Source organism: Macaca nemestrina, chromosome 5 (genome assembly GCF_043159975.1).
Source record: "Macaca nemestrina isolate mMacNem1 chromosome 5, mMacNem.hap1, whole genome shotgun sequence".
Classification (NCBI taxonomy): Eukaryota; Metazoa; Chordata; class Mammalia; order Primates; family Cercopithecidae; genus Macaca; species Macaca nemestrina.
Window position 1 is genome coordinate 66,098,329 of NC_092129.1, and position 23,243 is coordinate 66,121,571.

At 35.3% G+C, this 23,243-nt stretch overlaps 1 protein-coding gene across 3 annotated transcripts in view; it reads left to right on the plus strand.

Annotated features, from left to right (window-relative positions):
• The window catches only part of LOC105488989 (syntaxin binding protein 5), a 196,167-nt gene that overhangs the window by 90,704 nt on the left and 82,220 nt on the right, over positions 1-23,243 (plus strand). For all 3 annotated transcript variants that reach the window (XR_011623431.1, XM_011753536.3, XM_011753538.3), the window contains exons 9-11: positions 1,834-1,912; positions 21,410-21,564; positions 22,799-22,871. Coding sequence is in view for 2 of the 3 variants with exons in the window: in XM_011753536.3 (XP_011751838.1) it covers positions 1,834-1,912; positions 21,410-21,564; positions 22,799-22,871 (307 nt within the window). In the remaining variant the exon portion in view is untranslated. The remainder of the gene's footprint in view (positions 1-1,833; positions 1,913-21,409; positions 21,565-22,798; positions 22,872-23,243) is intronic.

A 23,243-nucleotide genomic window follows, 5' to 3' on the forward strand; every position in this document is an offset into this window, starting at 1 on the left:
AATTTGTAAGAATTCACTAGGGAAAATATTTGCAACATACATGATTGACAGAATGTTAATAAGCCTGGAATATAAAATTTATTTTCTAATACAAGGAAGATGACATAGAAGCATTGATAAAGGACAGCAAACTATTTTTTAAAAGAAGTATACATGACCAGTTAGGGATCCAAACAAATCAGATTAAAATAAGTTATCCTTTTTATTTAACAATCAGCAAAAAGAAAAAAAATTGCTACGGGAAGGTATGGCAAAATACATGTCTTACGCTGCTGATAGAACTGTGAATTGGCACAACCTCTCTGGAATACAACTTTACCCAGATATACTATATGCCAAACAATGTTTGTCACCGGGATACCACAACGGAAAACAAATACACTAAAAAAGTTCACTTTCCTGGCCACGTGCGGTGACTCATGCCTGTAATCCCAGCACTTCAGGAGACGGAGGCAGGCAGATCCCTTGAGCCCAGAGTTGGAGACTAGCCTGGGTAACATGGTAAAACCCCATCTGTCATCTCTACAAAAAATTTAAAGCAATGTATCCAGACATGGTGGTATGCACCTGTGGTCCAATTACTTGAGAAGCTGTGATGGGAGGCTCACTTAAGCCCAGGAAGTTGAGGCTGTGGTGAGCCATGATCATGCCACCGTACTCCAACCTGGGCTGCAGGAGTGAGACCCTGTCTCAAAAAAAGAAAAAAAAATTTACTTGCCTAGAATTTACATACATGCCAGTTAGGCAAACAGTAAACAAAGAAGTTAAATATAAAGAATACTAGAATGTGACAAGTGCTATGGAGAAAAAATAAAGCTGTGAAAGAGGTAAGAGGTGTTGGGTTAGGGGTGAGTGTCAGGAATTCCTCAGACCATTCCCAAGTTAGGTGATTTGTCAGAAGAAATGTAATAATGTGGACAGAAATTCTGATGCACTCTAACATTTAGAGTATTTTTTGTATGCCAGTTTATAACCACTGGTTATTACAACTGGCCCACTCACTTTTTAATCTCCACTTCTATTTCAATTGAACTCATTTGAGTAAAGGTACCAGGCTAAAATATATATGTAAGAATGTTGTTATCTTTTCCTTCATTCTTGTTAGCCTTTGTTGAGATCTAACAGATACACTGTATTCCAACAAAAGATTAAATGAACTCCAAGACAGTGGTTAATCTCTGAAATATGGGAAATAAATGCTGTATTTTCTTTCTTTCTTTTTTTTTTTTTTTAGTTTTCTATAGTTTCTGCAGTGAATATGTAGAAATAGATAACTGAAATCAACATTTTAAAAAATATTTAGAATTCTTTGACAAAATGAGTCTCTAACACATTTTATAGAGGTTGGTGTATTTTAGCAGTCTTTTGGGTATTACAGTGGATGTATTTACTTGAGAATAAATATAAATGATTTTATTAGCATAGGGCTTAATATTGCAGCCTGTCACACTGGGGTGAAAATGTGATATAGATTTGTTTTTCTCAAATCTTGCTATTTTAAAATGAATTCATTTAACAAGTTGAAATTTTATTTTGCTTATCTGCAATTAAGAACATTGGAAAAACTGTCGATTTCTCCTGCTAGAATTTTGTTACATAAATGTTCTTACTAAGTTATTAATTATATTTGCTTTTTAGCACCAAATTTCAAAGAGTAACTTTGCTTGATCATTTAAAAAATATCTTATCGTGTATTAAATGCCTCTTTCAAAATCACTTTAAAGTGTTTCATGGTGGATTTCATTATATTTCACTTTCATTTTGTAAACTATCAATGTAAGAATGTAGAGTAAATTAGAATTTTAGAATTTAATGCAGGAAAATATATTTTAGGAAAACAGTTAAAGGATGGGAAGAAGCCAGAACCATGCAAACCTATCCTCAAGGTGGAATTCAAAACGACTAGATCTGGGTAAGATTTTACTTCATTGCCAATGTTCATTGTATATAATTCCTCAAATAGCATGGAAGGCTATTTTATCATTAATTTTGAAGGCCTATTTTAGCATGGTCTCCACCATTCTTAAATTTTATGCTTTTTTTTATTTAACAAAAGAAGTAAAGTTGGTAAATTTAGGATAAAATACTTTTTGTGCTCTTGTCTTTAGTAGTTTTACACATTATCTTGGAAAGTTTGAATTATTTTTCCTGTTAAACTTCATACCTTCTCTAGATCAGTCTTTAGTAGCAATAGTGTTTATTCACTAGTGGTCATTGTGGAATAATCAGTGAAGAAAAAAGATTTAAGATTGAACTATTTTTACTATATATGATATTAAAGTTATATGTATTCTTCAGAAATTAAATCTCATATAAGAGTATCTGCCAATTATGAAAATAATTACTGTTTAATATTGAGAGTTTGTTGGTTGTATTTGAAGATATTGATTGTCACTATATGAATTAGGTATGAAAATTAGATTGCTTAAACATTTATATATTTTACATATATTTTTGTATGTGTCAAATGTTAGATTAAAAAATATAATAAAGAAAAAAACATAAAATGTCTGTGAAAATTCCACATCTCTTTAACTTCCAAAAGAAAGCCTTTTATTTATGTTCTAGCTCCCCAGGAAAAGTATGTGGTTTTATTTACTATGGCTTTTATTTGCTACAGCTATGTTGGACAGTGAATATATATAGTATAGTGCAGAGGTTCTCAAATTGTGGTCCCTTGGCCAACAGCGTTAGCTGAGAACCTGTTTGAAATGCAAATTCTCAGATTCCACCGTATACCTACTGAATCAGAAACTCTGGGGTCGGGACCCAGCAATCTGTGTTTTAACTAGACCTACAGGAAATTCTGATGCACTCTAACATTTAGAAACACTGGTGTATTTTTTGTATGCCAGTTTATAACCACTGGTTATTACAACTGGCCCACTCACTTTTTAATCTCCCCTTCTATTTCAATTAAACTCATTCGAGTAAAGGTACCAGGCTAAAATATATATATAAGAATGTTGTTGTCTTTTCCTTCATTCTTGTTAGCCTTTGTTGAGATCTAACAGACACACTAAATTCCAACAATAGATTAAATGAACTCCAAGAGGTGTAGCATCTGTTTGACTGTTGCATCCTTCATTATGTGACCTGTAGCAGTTATCTGACTTCTTTGTGGTTCATTTTCCTCACTTATGACGTAGATGGATAAAATATCAGACATTAGTTGTGATTAATTGAGATGATAATGTATATAAAACATTTCAAGCAGTTCCTGGTATATAATAAACTCTATAAATGATTGAGAAACCATTTTTTTAGGAAATCCCCTGCCACCAATTGATTTTTATTTGTTACATTTGTCCTATGGCAAAGGAATTAAAATAGGAAAAGCATGGTAGCAAAGAAAGAAAAACAGGAAGAAAACCAGAAAAAAAAATCTATAATTATAATACAAAATGAAATGAATTGGCTAAATATTTAAATGAATAGTGACTAGGTTCTATTCTTATCTAGGCATTTTAACAAGTATTGACTGGCAACAAAGGCAACAGTTCAGGGAAGATTTTTTCCTCTGTGTTTCACCTGTTCCAGTATTTATTCCTAAAAAATGTTAATATTTATGAGTTCAGGTTTCTTCAAGATGGCAGTAATACTTTTTCTTTCATAGAATTAGAAATGAAAATTTAAAGTGTTCTGCTCTTTTGAAAACATTTGTAAATATAGTCATCCACTGCCTAACAGTGTCATGATCAATGGTAGACAATATATACAATGACGGTCCCAATAAATTATAATACTGTATTTTACTGTACCTTTTCTGTGTTTATATACACAAATACCATTGTGTTACAGTTGCCTACAATAATTAGTGCAGTAATATGCTATATAGGTTTGTAACCTAGGAGTAATAGGCTATACAATATAGCCTAGATATGTAGTATATCATCGAGATTTGTGTAAGTTACACTCTATGATGTTCATACAATGACAGAATTGTCCAATGATGTATTCCTCAGAAGGTATCCTTTGTCGTTGAATGACATTGTTATACTGTTAAGTGGATCAATAGGATCACCATTTTGTTACAGTGTTCTCTACTTTCTCAATTTCTTTTGTCACCTAAGATGGGAAATTCAGTAACTTAAACATATTTTTCTTTTCTCTCAGTCCCTGGCCTCTTTCCTTGAAATAGCTTTCCACGTTACAATATGCAACCGAAATTGAGAACTGTGCTACCCATTCCCACCTAGAGCAGAATCAGCCTCTATTCATTAAGCTGGGCAGCGCTCATCTTTTTTCTGTTCCTATCAGGTATCATAAGCAGATGCCAACAGAATGTATTGTACAGTTCCTGTTGGCAAGTTACCAAATTGTATAAAAAGCCATCCTTTTATTCTCAGGGTCTTCTACGTTTTCTTCTCTTTACCAAGAAATAATTTGAGGTGGATTCCCTATCATCCTTTGTGGCTCAGCAAAACTATGCAACCTTAAAGATACTCTAGCCTCATTGGCCAGATTACGTCCTCTAATAATATACTCTCAAAGCATGTAGTACTTTTTCTTTCTACACCCTATACATGTCATTAGTAATGAAATTATTTATTGAATGTATGTCACCCCTATTAAACATTCAGCTCAATGAAAGCACGGTGGTGCTAAATGTGAAGAAGAAGATAGGCAGATATATTGAAAAGATAGTAATAAAGAGCTAACTGTTAAAAATGCTTAGTTTAATTCTGAGGCAAAGGCGAATTCTGACCAAAAAAATGAAATTGAGGTTACATAGCTTTTATTTTCTGATGAAATAAAGCAAATAAAACTTAGATCTGGAGAAACCAGATGTTCTCTTGCATAGGGAAAGAAAGTATTTTAATAGACATGGAACCAGTTCTTTCTTAATAAGAAGTCGGAAGTTAAATGTTAAGTCAATTCCATTGAAGTTGTTTCTTTGAGAAACTAATGTGAATCAGGTATGAAGTCTCGTGGTGAATGGCAGTCAGCACAGTGTTGTGTGAACTCTGGTGTCAGACTACCTGGGTCTGAATCCCACCTCAGGTGTTTACTCATTGTGTAATCTAAGGCAAACCAAATAAGCCTTCTCTGCTTGTTGCTTTATCTGTAAAATGGGAATAATAATAATATTATCTACCTCATTGAGTTGTTACAAAAATTAGATAAATATATAAAGCACTTGTAACATGCTCTTTATACCAGTTGTCTCACATGCATCACTAGTATATGTCTCACACACATCACTAGTATATGTCTCACACATACTGGTTGTTTCAGATGTTTGATTACCTCTGACAAACACCTAAAATGCAGTTGTTCACTTATCGTGCTTCCACAAAGCAAGTGTACAAGTGGCAAGGTTAACCAAATTTTATAACTGAAGAATCTAGTATTCCTTCCTAAATTGAGAATCGTATTTATCTGAGAGAGAAAGGCTGTGATTTAAAAAAAATTTTAGTCCTTTTTGATGTAAAAAAAAATTTTTAGATATCAAATATGATGGTTCATTAGTGGGTTGTGAAAATAATTTTGCCAGTTGTGACCATCAATTTCTAAATTATAAAATAGAATAGGAAATAGCGCTGCATAATTTAAAGGTAAGTATTGATTCATGAAACTTTTATTCAGTGGCATATATTTGTCTGTATACTGGATCATGAAGTAAAATGCACTTCTTCCTATGGGTCATGATTAAAATATTTGAAAGTCCCTGATTTAGTAGAAATAATTGACCATTTGGATTATTAGACTTGGGTCCAAATCCCAGTTCTGCCACTTACTAACTGTATTATCTTTGGTGACTTACCTAACCTCACTGACCTGTTTTCCTTACCTTAGTAAAACAGAGACAGTAATTCCCACTTTATGAAATTATTCATGAAGGACTAAATGAAATAATATGTATCTGTCACATTATAAGTATTTGATAAACTGTAGTTTCTTTTCATTTCTACTTTTACACTTTTCTTTTCACTAGTAGACTATATAAGAAGGTGTCCGTGGGGCCAGATTTTCAACAAGAAACAACTTTGGATGGGTTCAAACAGGTACTCAGATTAACTCTAGAGTTTCGAGCTACAGAGCATTAGAAGAGTTAGTTTACTTCAGAAATGATCACCATTCAAATAATTACCAGCTTTGGGAAAAGCATCTCTTTATTATGGAACCTAAAAGCGAATATTGGATCCTTGAGCAAGACAGCTGACTAGAGGTGCCTGGTGTTCATCACCATCCTCCCGACACACACACACACACACACACACACACAAAAGGACCAAAAAGAACAGACTAGAGCCTCTGAAGGAAAGTGATGGAGTACAGAAAGGGAGTGGCCAGTTCCCCGTGGAGTATGGCAACCCAGGATGACAGCATAGGGGGGAGCAAAACACCCTGACCCTGCTGCCCTGTCTCCTACTTTGAGCCGGGAGGCACTTCCCCTTTTGGAGAAAACATAAGCCATAGGCCCACAACAGTCCCCATTACCACTGCCGGCACATGCAGTCCTTCTCTGATAGAATTCTACAGTACTCATAGGCCCGGAGCCCAGTTTGTAGAGCTTCAAGTAACTTCCATGAAGTTGCACTGCTCCAGAGAATGAACAATGTGTGTATCCTCACCACCCCATAACCCAAGCTGCTATATAGTATGGTGCCATCTTGAAATTGGAGTCAGTGCTTGAGTGCTCTGCTCAGGGACCAGTAGCCACTTTGTTTGTCCACTCTTGAGACTCCACTGTCATTCCACCGTGCTCACATGGGTGACTACAATGCCATGATCCCAGTTGCTCAGAGCCTGTGGCCAGGAACAGTTGTGGCTCTGGTGCCCACACCCATGCAGCATACTGCCCCCCAAAAAACAGATGGTCCTGTACAATGAGGGAGACAGCCCTGGGCTGGCTACAGTACTACATGTCCTTGCTCCTTACAGGAAAAACAGCCCAGCAGACCCTCACCTGGCAGATCAGCACCTGAACCAGTTGAACTGGCATGAACCTGTGCCTTCAGTAGGAAAAAAAAGCTCAGCAAACCTGCCTGTAGTAGGTTCACCCCCCAAGTCAACCTGAAAATCAGCCAATCAATCCCAAACCTGGCTAAGCTGTACCACTCTTGCCACAGACGTCTATAGCCTAAGTCACTGAGGCACTCACAGACATTGCTGAGATGGTTTATAGCTGAAGAAATTGCATGGAGACTGCATGGTGCCTCCACCCAGAACCAAAGCCAACACACACCCTACCCAACTAACATAAGACCCATATACAGGAATAAATCTTTCCCTAAAGAGCTACTCCATAAAACTGGAATAGGTGACTGTTCAACCAAATGTGCAGATTCAGTGTGGGAACACAAATATGAAAAAGCAAGGATGCATGACATCCCCAGAGGAACACAATAATTCTCCAGTAACAGAATCCAAAGAAGAGGAAATTCACCATATGCCCATAAAGAAATTCAAAATAATGGTTTCTTAAAAACAAAACTCAGCAAGATACAAGAGAATACAGATAAACAATTCAACAAAATGAGAAAAAAATAGGAAATGCAACATAGTTAGCATTTTTGAAAAGTGCAAACAGAAATCTTGGAACTGAAGAACTTAAATGAAAAATACAATTGAGAGTTTCAGCAACAGACTACATCAAGCAAAAGAAAGACTTTCTGAATTTGAAGATAGATCTTTTGAAATAATCCAGCCAGAGGGTGGAAAAAAAATAAGAATAAAAAGAATGAAGCAAACCCATGGAACTGAAGAGTTGCATTTAAATATACAAATATTCACATAATATTTATAGAGGGAGAGAAGAGATGGAGGAAAGGCACAGAAAACATATTTAATGAAATAGTAGCTGAAAATTGCTCAAGTTGGGAGAGATATGTATATTCAGATCCAGGAAGCTTAGGAGTTTCAAGTAGATTAAATTCAAAAGGTCCTCTCCAAGACACATTATAATCAAACTGTCAAAAGTCAAAGAGAATTCTAAAAGCAGAAAGAGAAAAGTGTCTTGTCACATGTAAGGGTATCTTTATTAGATTATCAACCGATTTCTCAGCAGAAACCTTGCAGGTCAGTAGAGAATGGATAATATATTCAAAATGCTGAAAGAGCAAAAAAAACCTGTCAGCTGAGAATACTATACTCAGCAAAACTATCCTTCAGAAATGAATGTGAAATAAACTTTTCCCCAGACAAGCAAAAGCTGAGATAATTCATCACCACTAGATTGACTTAACAAGAAATGATTACGCAGAGTCCTATGACAAGAAGTGAAAGGCAGGTAATTACTGTCATGAAAACATGAGAAGTTATAAAACTCACAGGTAGAGATAAATGTGTAAGCAAACTTGTAATACTCCAATACTATGATGATGCTATGTAAATCTTTCATACCTCACCTATGAAATTTAAAAGTCAAAACAGTCAGTAATAACTACAGCCACAAGTAGTTGTTAAGGAGCATGCAATAAATAAGGATATATATATACAAAAATGTTATTTTTGTTGAGAGAAGGGTTGAGAAATGTTGAGAGAAGGGTAAAAGTCTAGAATATTATTATGCAGCTAAAATTAAGTTGTTATAATTTAGCAGCATAAAATACTCTGTTACAATTTAGCAGCATAAAATACTCTGTTACAACCACGTGATTATTTGTGTTACACTTATGATAACCATCAAGAAAGAAATCACAACAGATGCACAAACAAAAAAGAGAAAGGAATCAAAGCTTAGTACCGTAGAAAAACCACCAAACCACAAAGCCAAACAACAAGAAAGGAAGAATGTAACAAGGAATACAGAAAAACCAGAAAGCAGTTAACGAAATGGCAAGAGTAAGTTTTACCTGTCAGTAATTACCTTGAATATAAATGGATTAAATTTCCCAATTGTAAAAGAGACAGTGTGAATGAAAAAAAAAAAAAAACTGTATGCTACCTACTATAGACTCACGTCACTTGTACAGATACACATAGACTGAAAGTGAAAGTATGGAAAAAGATATTTCATGCAAACAGAAACCGAAAGTGATCAGGTTTATAAAATATCAGATAAAATAGACGTTAAATCAAAAACTGTAAAAAATGACCAAAAAAAGTCATTATGTAACAATGAAGACATCAATTTAGCATGAGGATATAAGTATTATAAATATATATGCATTGAACACTAAAGCACACAAATTATTACTACATCTAAAAGGAGAGATAAACTGCAATACATAAGCAGTAGAGGAATTCAACACCCTACTTTCTGCAATAGACACATCATCCAGGGAGAAATTCAACAAAGAAACAATGGATTTAAATTGCAGTGTAGACCAAGTGGATCTAACTTACATTTACAGAATATTCCATCCAATAGCTGCAGAATGCACATTCTTCTCAACTGTGCATGGAACATTCTTGAGGAGAGATCATATATTAGGCCAAGAGCAAGTATTAACACATGTGAGAAGATAAAGATCGTGGCTTTTTTGGCCACAGTGGTATAAAACTAGAAATGAATTACAAGAGAAACTTTGGAAACTATAAAAATACATGGACATTACACATCATGATCTGAATAGCCAATGAGTCAATAAAGATGTTGAAAATGGAAAATAAATGATTCTTGAGACAAAATGGGAAAACAATATACTGAGGCCTGTGGAATACAGCAAAAGCAGTCTTAAGAGGAAAATTTATGGCAATAAATATCAGAAAAGTAGAATAATCTCAAATAGACAACCTAACATTGCACCTCAAGGAATGAGAAAAAAGTGAACAAACTCAAAATTGGTAGGAAGAAAGAAATAATAATGATCAGAGCAGAAATATACAAAATAGAGACTAAATAAAAATACAAAGTAGCAATGAAACAGTTTGTACAAAATAGAGACTAAATAAAAATACCAAATATCAATGAAACAGTTAGTTTTTTGAAAAGTTAAACAAAATCAAGCCTTTAGTAAGATTAAGAAAAAAAGAGAGATGACTCAAATTAATAAATACAGAGATGAAAAAGGAAATATTACAACCAGTACAAAATAGAGACTAAATAAAAATACAAAGTAGCAATGAAAACAGTGTGTACAAAATAGAGACTAAATAAAAATACCAAATGTCAATGAAACAGTTTGTTTTTTTAAAAGTTAAACAAAATCAAGCCTTTAGTAAGATTAAGAAAAAAGAGAGATTACTCAAATTAATAAATTCAGAGATGAAAAAGGAAGTATTACAACCAGTACAATAGAAACAATCACAAGAGACTATGATGAATAATTATATGCCAACAAATTGAGTAATCTAAACAAAAGTGTATAAAGTTCTGGGCACATAGAGCCTACCAAGATTGACTTAGGGAGAAATGGAAAATTTCAACAGACCAATAACGAGGGAATTGAATCAGTAATAAAAGTAGTCTCCCAGTAAAGAGAAGCCCAGACCCGGACAGTTTCAGTGCTGAGTTTTACTAAACATACAAAGAAGAATATCAGTCCACCTAAAACTGTTTCAAAAACTTGAAGAGACGGGAATTCTTCCAAACTCATTATATGAAACCAGCATTATTCCCATACCAATAATAATTCCTGAAACTATTCTAGAAAATTGAAGAGAATTCACCCCAACTCATTCTGTGAGGCCAGCATCACCCTGATACCAAAACCCAGTAACACACAACAAGAAAATAAAACTATCAACAGTACCTCCTCTGCTGAACATAGATGCAAAAGTTTTTAACAAAGTATTAGCAAACTGAATTAAACAGTACATTAAAAAGATCATATACCACAATCAAGTGAGATTCATCCTAGGGAATTTCTTGTGCACTTTCACCAGTTCTATCCAACATAGTACTGGAAGTCTTATCCAGAGCAATTAAGCAAGACAAACACATCCAGATTGGAAAGGAGACAGTCAAATTATCCGTCTCTGCAAACAGAATGACATTTTGTATGTATAGAAAATCCTAAAGACTCAACTGAAAAACTTAAAACTAATAAATGAATTTAGTAAAGTTGCAGGATAGAAAACGTACAATAGTCAGTAACATTTCTATATTCTAATAGTGAACTAACTGAAAAGTCAAGAAAACAATCTCATTTACAATAGCTACTGAAAAAAAAAGATAGCTAGGATTGAATTTAACAAAGGAGGTAAAAGATCTCTGCCCTGAAAACTATAAAACATTGAGGAAAGAAATTGAAGAGCACAAATGGAAGTACACCTCTTTTTCATGGATTGGAAGAATTAATATTGTTAAAATGTCCATACTACCTAAAGTGAGCTACAGATTCCATGTATTTCCTTTCAAAAACCAATGACATTGTTGGCAAAAATAGAAAATTTTCTAAAATATATATGAAACCGCAAATAAATTTAAATAGTGAAAGTAGTATTTATCCAAACAAGTAAACACAAAACCCAGTGCTGAAGACATCACATTACCAGACTTCAAAATATACTACAAAACTGTAGTAATCAAAACAGCATGATATTGGCATGAAAAGAGATGCATAGACCAATGGAGTAGAATAGAGAGCTCAGAAATAAATCTGTGTATCTATAGCCAGCTGATTTCCAACAAAGATACGAAGAACAAAATTTGGAAGGGCATTCTTTTCAATAAATGTTGCTGGGAAAATAGGATATCCACATGCATAAGACTAAAACCACACCCCTATCTTTCACTATATACAAAAATCTGCTAAAAAATGTGTTAACAACTTAAATGTAAGACCTGAAAGTATGAAACTACTGGAAGAATACATGGGAAATGCTTCATGATATGGGACTGGGCAAACATTTTCTTGGGTAGAACCTCAAAAGTGTAGGCAACAAAAGCCAAAATAGAAAAATGGAATTACATCCAATTAAAAAGATTCTTCAGAGCAAAGGAAACAGTCAACCAAGTGAGGAGACCGTCTACAGAATGGGAGAAAATATTTGTAAACTGTACATCTAACTAAAGATTAATATACAGAATATATAAAGAACTCAGTTCAATAGCCAAAAGCAAAAAAAAGATCTGATTAAAATATGGGCAGAAAACCTTTAATAGACATTCCCCAAAAGAAGAAATATGAACAACCAACCAGGCATATGAAAAAATGTTTGACGTCACTGAACATCAGGGAAATACAAATAATACCACAATTCTCACTCTGGTTAGAATGGCAGTTATCAAAGAAGACAAAAGATGAAAGTGTTAGTATGTGAAGAAAAGGTAACCCTTACATATAGTTGATGGAATGTAAATTAGTGCAGCCATTATGGAAAATCATAGGCGGTTCCCCAAAAAATTAAAAATAGAATTACCATATGATCCAGCAATCTCATTACTTGATACATATCTGAAGGAAATGAAATCAGTATGTTGAAGCAATATCTGCACTCCCGTGTTCCCTTTGTGATCTTGGCACTTGGTCTTACATCTGTTAAGAAAAAGTCCACAGGCATATTTGTATGTAATTTCATCTAATGAGTGAAGATCTCTTTGAGTCTATAGACTTTTACAATTTGAAGTGCCTCATCAGTTAACCTTACCCTTTTTCATGTTACTTTTGGTATGTCAGTCAAAAAGTGTTAACCTTAAATCGTTGAGTTTTACTTCATCATTGTCTTCAGAAATAGTCATTCTACAACCCACCCCAGATTTGTCTATATAATCTTTATTCTCTCAAAACTAGAATATTTTCTCTCATTCTTAATCCCCAAATCTCTCACCGAACTATGATAAATTGCCATTCACTTTCTTGTTTTTAAGATAACTTTTGTTTTTTTGTTTTTTTGTTTTTTTGTTTTTTTTTTTTTTGAGACGGAGTCTCGCTCTGTCGCCCAAGCTGGAGTGCAGTGGCACGATCTCGGCTCACTGCAAGCTCCGTCTCCTGGGTTCATGCCATTCTCCTGCCTCAGCCTCCCGAGTAGCTAGGATTACAGGTGCCCCCCACCTCGCCCAGCTAATTTTTTGTATTTTTTGTAGAGACTGGGTTTCACCATGTTAGCCGGGATGGTCTTGATCTCCTGACCTCATGATCGATCTGCCTGCCTCATCCTCCCACAGTGCTGGGATTACAGGGTGTGAGCCACCACACTCGGTGCTAAGATAACATTTTGACTTACATTTGCTTAGCACAATTCTGATGTCTTCTCCCTACACTGTATAATAAACTAATGGATAATTCTACCTGTAGTAAGTAGTCAAATACAGGGAGCAATCAAGCCAGCTCACATGGTGAGATTACCACACTACTTTTTGTTCTTGTGACTTCAGACCTGCTACTGCTGTATTTTTAATCACTTTTCTGGGGAAAGGTGACTATTATAGCTTTGTGTTATAATCCCATATTCAGGAAATTACATCTACTAGATTGATAACTCTGCCTTTTGACATTAGAACACCTCTTTTAGTAGCTGTGTGAGTATATGCCCAAGATTGAGCTTATCCATGACTCAATTTGAAGTTCTAAAATCCTTACCCCTTTATTTTTAAGCTCTTCCCTATATTTGTTTTTTAATTCATCACTGTTGAATTTAAATTGATATTACATATATAACGAAGCCTACTGTTATATGCCTACTGTGAGCACCTACAGAATGGTTTCCTGCCAGCTCCGAACCCTTTAGAGTCAAAACTCCCAACACTGGTATTTTATCTTGAAACACATTAAAATAAACAAGTAGAAAAGAGGACTAGGAGATTCTGAACAGACACACTCATACAAAAAGAAAGCCAGCGTAATACCCCCTGAGGCTAAGATAGTTTGGTTTGATAGTTTGGGGCCACAGAATGATTGATGAGAATGATAACAGGAAGGCCAGGAGATATATTGTAGGAAGGATTAATTTGTGAGAATACCTTATTAGCATCATTTCAAACACAAACCAGGATTTAGGGACATTAAAAGAAAGAAAAACAAGGCCAGGCATGGTGCCTCATGCCTGTAATCCCTGCACTTTGGGAGGCCTAGATGGGTAGATCACGAGGTCAGGAGTTCGTGACCAGCCTGGCCAGTATGGTGAAACCCCATCTCTACTAAAAATATAGAAATTAGCCAGGCATGGTGGCATGTACCTGTAATCCCAGCTACACAGGAGGCTGAGGCAGGAGAATTGCTTGAACCCTGGAGGCAGAGGTTGCAGTGAGCCAAGATGGCACCATTGCACTCCAGCCTCGGTGACAGAGTGAGTCTCAAAAACAAAAAAAAAGACAAATTGGTGGATTCACAAGGGAAAATGCATATTGGCGTATAACATGTATTTGGTGAGATACAGGTATCAATTACGTATATTGATTTTTATAGTCAGGTTTTTTATATAGTAAATAAAAATATAGGAGTGAGTATGCTTTCTTTTTTGATGTCATAGATAATACAGTAGTGAGACTCTTTTGTTGAATTATTTCATTATAATGAATTTCCCATGGTGAAATTTTGAAGGAAAGAGGTTTTCTATGGCTTTTGACAAATTGCTGTATTGCTTTTCAGTAGTATCTGTGTATACTTTAAAGAAGTGAGTATAAAATATACCAATTTCATAAATAACCTGATCAGTATAGGATGATTTTTGTTTTATTTTGTCAATTTAATACTGGTATAGTTTGACTGTGTCCTTACCCGCATCTCATCTTGAGTTGTAGTTCCCTTAATCCCCATGTGTAGTGGGAGGGATCTGGTGGGAGGTAATTGAATCATGAGGGTGGCTTCCCCCTGCTATTCTTTGATAGTGAGTAAGTTCTCACGAGATCTGATAGTTTTATAAGAGGCTTCCCTCTTTGCTCGGCTCTCTGCCATGCGAAGAAGGACATATTTGCTGCTCCTTCCACCATGATGGTAAGTTCCCTGAGGCCTCCCCAGCCATGCTGAACTGCGAATCAATTAAACCTCTTTTCTTTGTAAATTACTTAGTCTCAGATATGTCTTTATTAGCAGCATAAGAACTAACTAATACAGTAAATTGGCACCAGAAGTGGGGCGCTGCTGAAAAGATATCCAAAAATGTGGAAGTGACTATGGAACTGGGTAACACACAGAAGTTGGAACAGTTTGGAGGGCTCAGAAGAAGACAGAATTGTGGGAGAGTTTGCAACTTCCTAGATACTTGAAGGACTCAGAAGACTGAAATATATGGGAAAGTTTCGAACTTCCTGGAGACTTGCTGAATGGGTTTGACCAAAATACTGATAATGATACAGACAATGAAGTCCACACTGAGGTGGTCTCAGATGGAGCTGAGGCACTTGTTGGAAACTGGATCTATGGTGAGTCTTACTGTGCTTTAGCAAAGAGACTGGTGGCTTTTTGCCCCTATCCTAGAAATCTTTGGAACTTTGAACTTGAGAGAAATTATTTGGGGTATCTGGTGGAAGAAATTTCTAAGTGGCAAAGTGTTCAAGAGGAAGCAGAGCATAAAAGTTCGGAAACTTTGCAGCCTGATGATGCACTAGAAAAGAAAAGCATATTTTCTGGGAAGAAATTCAAGCCTGTTGCAGAAATTTGCATAAGTAACGAGGAGCTGAATGTTAATCAACAAGACAATGGGGTAAATGCCTCCGGGGCATGGCAGAAACCTTCACAGCAGTCCCTTCCATCACAGTCCCAGAGGCCTAGGAGAAAAAAATGTTTTTGAGGGCCAGGTCCAGAGTCTTGCTGCTTTGTGCAGTCTCTGGACTTGGTGCCCTGTGTCCCAGCCATGGCTAAAAGGGGCCAACGTAGAGCTCAGGCCATTGCTTCAGAGGGTGCAAGCCCCAAGCCTTGGCAGCTTACGTGTGGTGTTGGGTCTGCATATACTCAAAAGTCAAGAATTGAGGTTTGGGAAGCTTCACCTAGATTTCAGAGGGTGTTTGGAAATGCCTGGATGTCCATGCAAAAGTTTGCTGCAGGGGTGGAAGCCTTGTGGAGAATCTCTACTAGGGCAGTGTGGAGGGAAATATGGAATCAGAGCCCCCACACAGAGTCCCCACTGGAACACTACCTAGTAGAGCTGTGAGAAGAGGGCCACCATCCTCCAGACCCCAGAATGGTAGATCCACTGACAGCTTGCACCATGTGCCTGGACAAGCTGCAGACACTCAATGCCAACCCATGAAAGCAACCAGGAGGGGTCTGTACCCTGCAGAGCCACAGGGGCAGAGCTGTCAAGACCATTGGAACCCACCTCTTGCATCAGTGTGACCTGGATGTGAGACATGAAGTCAAAGGAGATCATTTTGGAAATTTAAGGTTTAATGATGGCCTTTTTGGATTTTGGATTTGCATGGGGCCTGTAACCCCTTAATTTTAGCCAATTTCTCCCATTTGGAATGAGTGTTATTTACCCAATGCCTGTATCCCCATTGTATGTAGCTAGAGTTACATGGTTTCATATTGAATCCAGAGTTTGAGGGGGTATGAGGCTTGGGTTGAGATCCTCTGTAACATCCTCACGTTCCGCTGACAAACCCACAGTGATAGAATAAGTCGAGTAGTAGTATTAGAAGTCTCAACTTGTGTGCTAGGCTAGTGTTGCTCAAATTATGGCTGTAAAGAGTTTCTGTGTGCTAAATTATCTGAGATAAGATAAGTACAGAAATCAAGACTGAATATAGAAACTTGAATTGCACTTGACATTGTTGCAGCATTTACATGCACATTCACAGTTGGTGTTTGTTTTACAAAAGCATAGCTTTTCAACAAATTAAAAAAAAAAAAAATTTAAATACTTCTTGACCACAGTTTGGAAAGCAGTGTTTGAGACAACATGTATTTAGGCAAGTGTTTCAAATTCATCTTCTGATATTTTCAATTTTCTTTCTTTTTTCCTTCCAGCCCTTCTATTAAAGAGATTTTTGAAAATTTTATTTTGGATTATTTCACTTTGACTTGATAGATTTAAAAACTTAGTAGAAAAAAATTATTAATTTTTTTTAGTGTCCTTCACAAGTTTGGTTTTTAGTCTTAACAGTTTATGCATATGAGCCTATTTTAATTGACATATAATCTGCAAAATAAATCTGAACTTTTAATTTTTATTTTGTGTGAAAAATAATACCAAATAGGAGAGTGTGAATTTCTATTAGACTTTTCAAATTAGGTATTAATAGTTTATATTTGAAATTTGAGTTAAGAATTTTAGGAATTTGATATAGGGTCGTATAAAGTCAATAATTATTTACTCATTCAGTAAATACATATGTCTCTGGACTTTCTGCTAAGCACTAGGAATAGAGTGGTAAAGTTTAGGTATTAGTTACCAGGTAGCTCTCAAGAGCTAAGGTACAATTCTGCTTACCAAATATATAGTTATTAAGTGTTCCCTCTAAAATGGAATTGTACATATCCATTTGAAAAAAATTGTTGAGGGTTTGGTTAAATCAGTAATGCAGACAATTAGTAATGTAGACAATGTCATATGAGATTGACTATTTAGAGCTTAAATCCCAATTTTTTAAATACATGGAGATATTGAATAATATAGGTACTAATTATGCAGAACAATTACTAAAATAGCACAGCAATTAAATTTCACCCTCCTGTAGGTGTGTTCCCCAAATCTGGCCATGTATGGGAAGCATCTGAAATGCTGGGCCCCATGCTCCAGCATTTCCAATCCATTAACTCTGGTGAGGCAGTGATCAGCTCAGCTGTAGGGTTAGTGGTGTTTTAAATATTTCTTTGACAAACACCTTGTCAAAGAACCTAGCTGCAGTTTTGGGGATGTAGAGCTAAAACATGCAGAGGGAAAGCAGATAAACAGTGACGGTGAAGTGTGGTAATGCTGAGTAGAGGTATGCAGAAGGTAGCTAGGAACATGGAGGGGGCCCCCAACTCTGTCAGGGTGAGTGGGCTGGGAAAAGTTTCTGTGAGGAGATGATGATTGGAATGAGTTTTGAAGGAGGAACAGGAACTGACTAAACAGAAAATGAGGGAAAGTACATCTGTCAATGAACAACTCAACTGAATGCTATCACACAAAAGTAATTGTGGAGATGAAAAGGAGGAGACAGATTCTAGAGATCCTGATGGAGTAAACAGGATGTGTCTGCATGATTTGGAGTCCTTTCACCCATTATCATGTCCTGGCTTGCTCACTGTCCTGCAGCCTCACTGGCCTGTTAGTTCCTCAGGTACACCCAGCTCGTTTCTGACCTCTGGTCTTTGCGGTGGCAATTCCTGCTGACTAGAGTGGACCTCCTTCTTCCACAAACTCAGTTCTTTGAATGGCTGGCTCTTTTTGATGTAGGTCCCGGCCCAGTTGCCATCCCTTCTGGGGTCTGTCCTCATCGTGCTATCTCACTGTCACTCCTGTGGCCCTGCCCTCACAGTCAGCCCACCACTGAGCCTTGTGTTGGTCTTCATAGTATTATAATACCTATCACAGTGTGTTGTCTGCCTAGACTAGACGTAGGAGCACTGCTTTATTCCCTGGAACACAGGTGCTCAAAAATACTTCAGTGAATGAATATGTAGTATTATGGAACTGAGTTTAACAAGTTAGTTATACAAATGGCTTTTTGGATAGAAGTGGCACTTTTAAGTGAAGAAGGCGTCATATGGAAACATAGCTTCAGCAGAACCTATTGTTAAGGCAGGCCTGGGAAGATAATCATTGGCAGAAAGCATGTATACTCCATCAAGTGTCTAGGTTCTTAAAAAATCTAATCAAACTGTTAGGCTTCCAAACTGATGTCTTTCTAACCTGGCTGTCTTCCAAAGTGAGAAGAGTCTTGGTTAACACCCAATATCATTAGAAGGGATTCTACCAAATTCTACCTAAAGTAATAGAATAAAAACTATTATCTCTAGACCTTCTTATCATAAGGCTTACCTTTTTATTTTAAAAGAAAATAAAATATTCTTCACCTTTGTAATTCATGTTACCTAGAAATAGTTAAATCCCTAGAACTTTTAATAAAATTCCAAATGCTTACAAAAACTTTGAATTTTCATAACTTTTGCTATGTAGTGCTAAAATATTGAACTTTATTTTATCACTGTATTTATGACTAATTTTTTTAAGATGGTTATTAATATTTACTCTTCAAGTGTGAGGCATTACCATGAAAAAACATATAACCTATGAAGGTTCACGGTTTGGATGGTTCTTGCCTGGCAATCAGACAATTTTAAAGAGACAGCACATAAAATAGCACAAGTAAAATAGATTTGGCAAATGTTTATTATTATGAAAAAGAAAATTACCTTGGTGACAGGTCACTTGGCGTTTCTTTCACACTGTTTCTCTTTTTGTAAATATAAGTTTAGAAAATAAGTACAGGCAGCTTACAAAGCCACGGAAGAAAGACTTACTTGCCTTCTGAGGATAAATCTACCTAGCTACCATAGTGTGAAGATTGTATAAACTGGTCACCTACCCAGGTTGATCTCCCTGGGTGCTTTGTGGACATTTTATTATGTAATGTACGCTATAATCTCTCTTCATTGTTCTGACATTAATAACACAGTTTAAAAAATAGGTTATATTTGAAAGTACACATACCAGCCATTCTTGAAATATTACATTTAGAATACCTGGCTCAAGTCTTGCACTCTAAAAATTTAACGCGTATAAGTTCCCCATCGATCCCTTCATCCCTGTCCTTGGATTATTTTAATTCAGTTGTATGTTGCATCTCAAGTGTACAAGAGAGGAGATGTATTCTGTTTATTTGTTACATGTGATAAAAAGTGAAAGAAAATTAAATATACTTTCCTGAGCGTGGTCATAATAATCACAGTATGCTGAGAGGTTGAAACACTGAATGTATGAATATGGTTGTATTTAGGATAGCATTTTAAGCTCCCTAACTGCAATTTAGCTAGAGAAACATTACCCAAATCAATTAGTGCTAAAAAATAAACGATAGTAAGGTAGCAAATGAGTGGTGCAACACACATTTCTACTCATTCATTCCTTTGAAACAATATTTAATTACTACCCACTATATGGCAGGTACTGTTCCAGGCAGTGTTGTGGATACAGCAATGAACAAAACACACAAAACCACTGCCCTCGTGAAGCATACGTTTTAATGAGAAAAACAGCAAAATAAATAAATTTGTGTAGTGATAATTGCTATGGAAAAAATAAAGCAAGGAAGGATATATAAGAGTGTAGTTTTATAAAAGTATTATGTACACAAGCACATATATTGCATTGATATTTATATTTACTTATAATTTACATACCCATATGATTACCAGTCTAATTAAATTTTAGTGAAGCTGATTTACTCTTGTTTTAGATAAAAATGAATATAATTTAGTGGTTTTAATGGGTGTTTTTCCCACACACCATGAAGGGAAATTTTCACAATGGATGATAGTGACAATTTGATGATATAAACTAAGGATGTGCTGAGCCAGGCACTGCCCAATTTAAGAATTATCTGAGATTAGATACTTATCACTACATATCCATTTTATACATGTAGAAGCTAGGAACAGATAGCGTGAGCAACGTGCCTAAGATCATACAGAAATTGAGCCAGAGCTAAGATTTAAATGCAGGTGATTTAGTTCCAGAACTAGCACTACATACGGCTTATAGAAGATGTGAAGACTAAAAATTCTATAGATGGAAAAGAAGGAAGTAACATAATGAATAATGGGTGAGGAGGAAGATAGATACACTGGCCTTAGATTAAGCATTTAAAAACTAAGAAATCATAAATGGAGATACGTAAGAAAATAATATACAGAAAATTTAATTCATCTGTATAATGTACCATAAATAACTTCACCAATAAATGGAAAGACAAGTCAAATGCGTGGAAATACACTCAGACCATAATATATGAAAAAAAAGCATATATTAATAGTTTTTAAAAATGAGTCTAGAGAAATAATTTAGGTTTAATAATGACTAATAAGGAGAATGGGAAAATTAGTTATAACAGTTATTGGGCTAATTACAGTTATCAGGCTGGCAACTGATGAATGTGTGTATGGGAGCTATGGTTTGAGAATGCATCAGCCAAGGTTCTGGAAGAAATTAAGGCATACAGGAAATGATTTGAGTGACTTCACAGTTCTCTCAAAAGTGATTTGTATTGAGTACAATTCTTGATGCGTTCTTGAGAATTTAATCTATTACATACAATGGATGCCTCAAGGTATTAAGATTCTCTGTTGGAACTTCTATTGAGAAGGCCTGGTTAGGATTGGAAGTCAAAGCAGTACATTTAAGAGACTTTAATCAGCAGAAACCCAGAGAGAATTTTATGAAAATTTTACTTAGGAGATAAAACAAAGTTTTAGGGAGGTATAAAAGTTAAATGTAGTCAATGTTTATTTTTATTGTAGGTTAATTTTTAGTAATTCACTTGAGTCTTACCTAATCCCATTAAAAATTCCACGAGATAATTCAATTATAGGATGTGTAAAAATGTTAGAATTTAAGATTTTCTTATTTCACTAAATTGAAAAATTACGATGTAGCAAGAAAATTACCTTTACTATGCCATTAATAATCTTAATATGTATTTTATTTCCAGGGAGCCTTTTATTATTTTATCAGGAGGTTTGTCATATGATACTGTAGGAAGAAGACCTTGCTTAACAGTGATGCATGGGAAAAGCACTGCTGTGCTAGAAATGGACTATTCAATTGTGGATTTTCTAACGTTATGTGAAACACCATACCCAAATGGTAAGCTTTGCAACTTTAGAGCTCATTCTCTATAGAGAGCTGATATTTTAAAAAAAAAAAAAAAAACCTATGTTGTTTAGATAAAACTACTCATCCTATTGTGCTAATTCTTCTGGAGAAGAGCTACTGCATTCATAATGTACAAATTTTATTTCAGAAGTTTGTTTAATAAACTTAATCTGTTTTGGAGAATAAAAAAACGCTATTCATATTAAAAAAACATTTTAAAATTCTGTTAAGATAGTAATGCATTAGTAAGGATTCTCCATAGAAGCAGACACTAATAGGCGAGAGACTGATTGATTGATTGATTGATTGATTGATTGATTGATTGATTTTAAGAAATTGGCTCACACTATTGTGGGGACTGGCTAGTCTGAAACCTGTAGAGCAGGCTAGCAGGCTGGAAATTCAGGAAAGTTTTCATGTTGCAGTCTTGAGTCTGAAATCTATAGATTGAAATTTGAGACATGGTTTCTATGTTGCAATCTTGAGGCACAACTGCCTTTTTTTCAGGAAACCTCAATTTGTGCTTTTAAGACCTTAATCTGACTGGATGAGGCCTGTTCGTTCAGAGGATAATTTGCTTGACTCAGAATCTACTGATTTAAATGCTAATCACAGCTAAATATATAAATATATATATATTTTTTTTTTCACAGCAATATCTAGACTGGTATTTGACTAAACAGCTGGGGGCACCATATTATAGACAAGTTGACACATAAAATTAACCATCACAGCTAGCGCATATAATTCAAGAAGAATTTAAATCTGGACCTTTTTTTTTACTTCAGTTGAAAGTCATTGAGGTGTAAAGATGTAATGTATTTTACAGTTCACAGGCACATATGAAACGTCTAAGAAAGATATTATAGCATTATAGTAGAACTCTTTTGGGTTCCTATGAGATTAAATAATGATATTTGTTCTTATGTGTATTCAGATTTACATTTTAGTTTTGTTGTCCATGTCCAGCTTTGAAATTTGCAATGCCATAGAAATTTCTTTCTTACTCATTTTTACAAAAGTAAAATAATTTTGAAAGGGTCATTAAATAGATTATCTCATAAAACTTACTAGTCTTAAATAACATACATGAAGTATCATAGGATCAGAATGTTAAATACTCAAGAGAATGAAACTAAATAAAATCAAGCAAGAAATATTTATCTAATTTGCTGTCCACTGGCATTTTTAAAACTATAATTCATGCATTGTTGTCCAATTCCAGATTTTCAAGAACCATATGCTGTGGTTGTTCTTCTAGAAAAGGATTTAGTACTTATAGACCTTGCACAAAATGGGTAAGAAATAAAATTTGGTGAGCGATTCTATCAGTATGTGGTTGAAAAAAGACGCTTTTTATCATAGCATTAGCTATTTCATTTCTTTGAAAACTCTACATTTATATCCATAACCTTGACCTCTTGAGAGCTCCAAACTCATATGTGTACTTACTCAAATTTCTCTATTTTGTTGAATCTCATAAAATTTTCATTTTTAGGTAAAAATTTGTTGTATTTCTGAAATTTCATGTGATTCATCCTGACACTTAAGATATCCTAGGGCCACACAAAATCAGCCTGTGAAAATTAATCCCATCGCTATTTACCTCCAAAATAAGCTATTTTAGTCTTTCTACCTCTCTCACTCTACTCACTCTCAATTGCAATGTT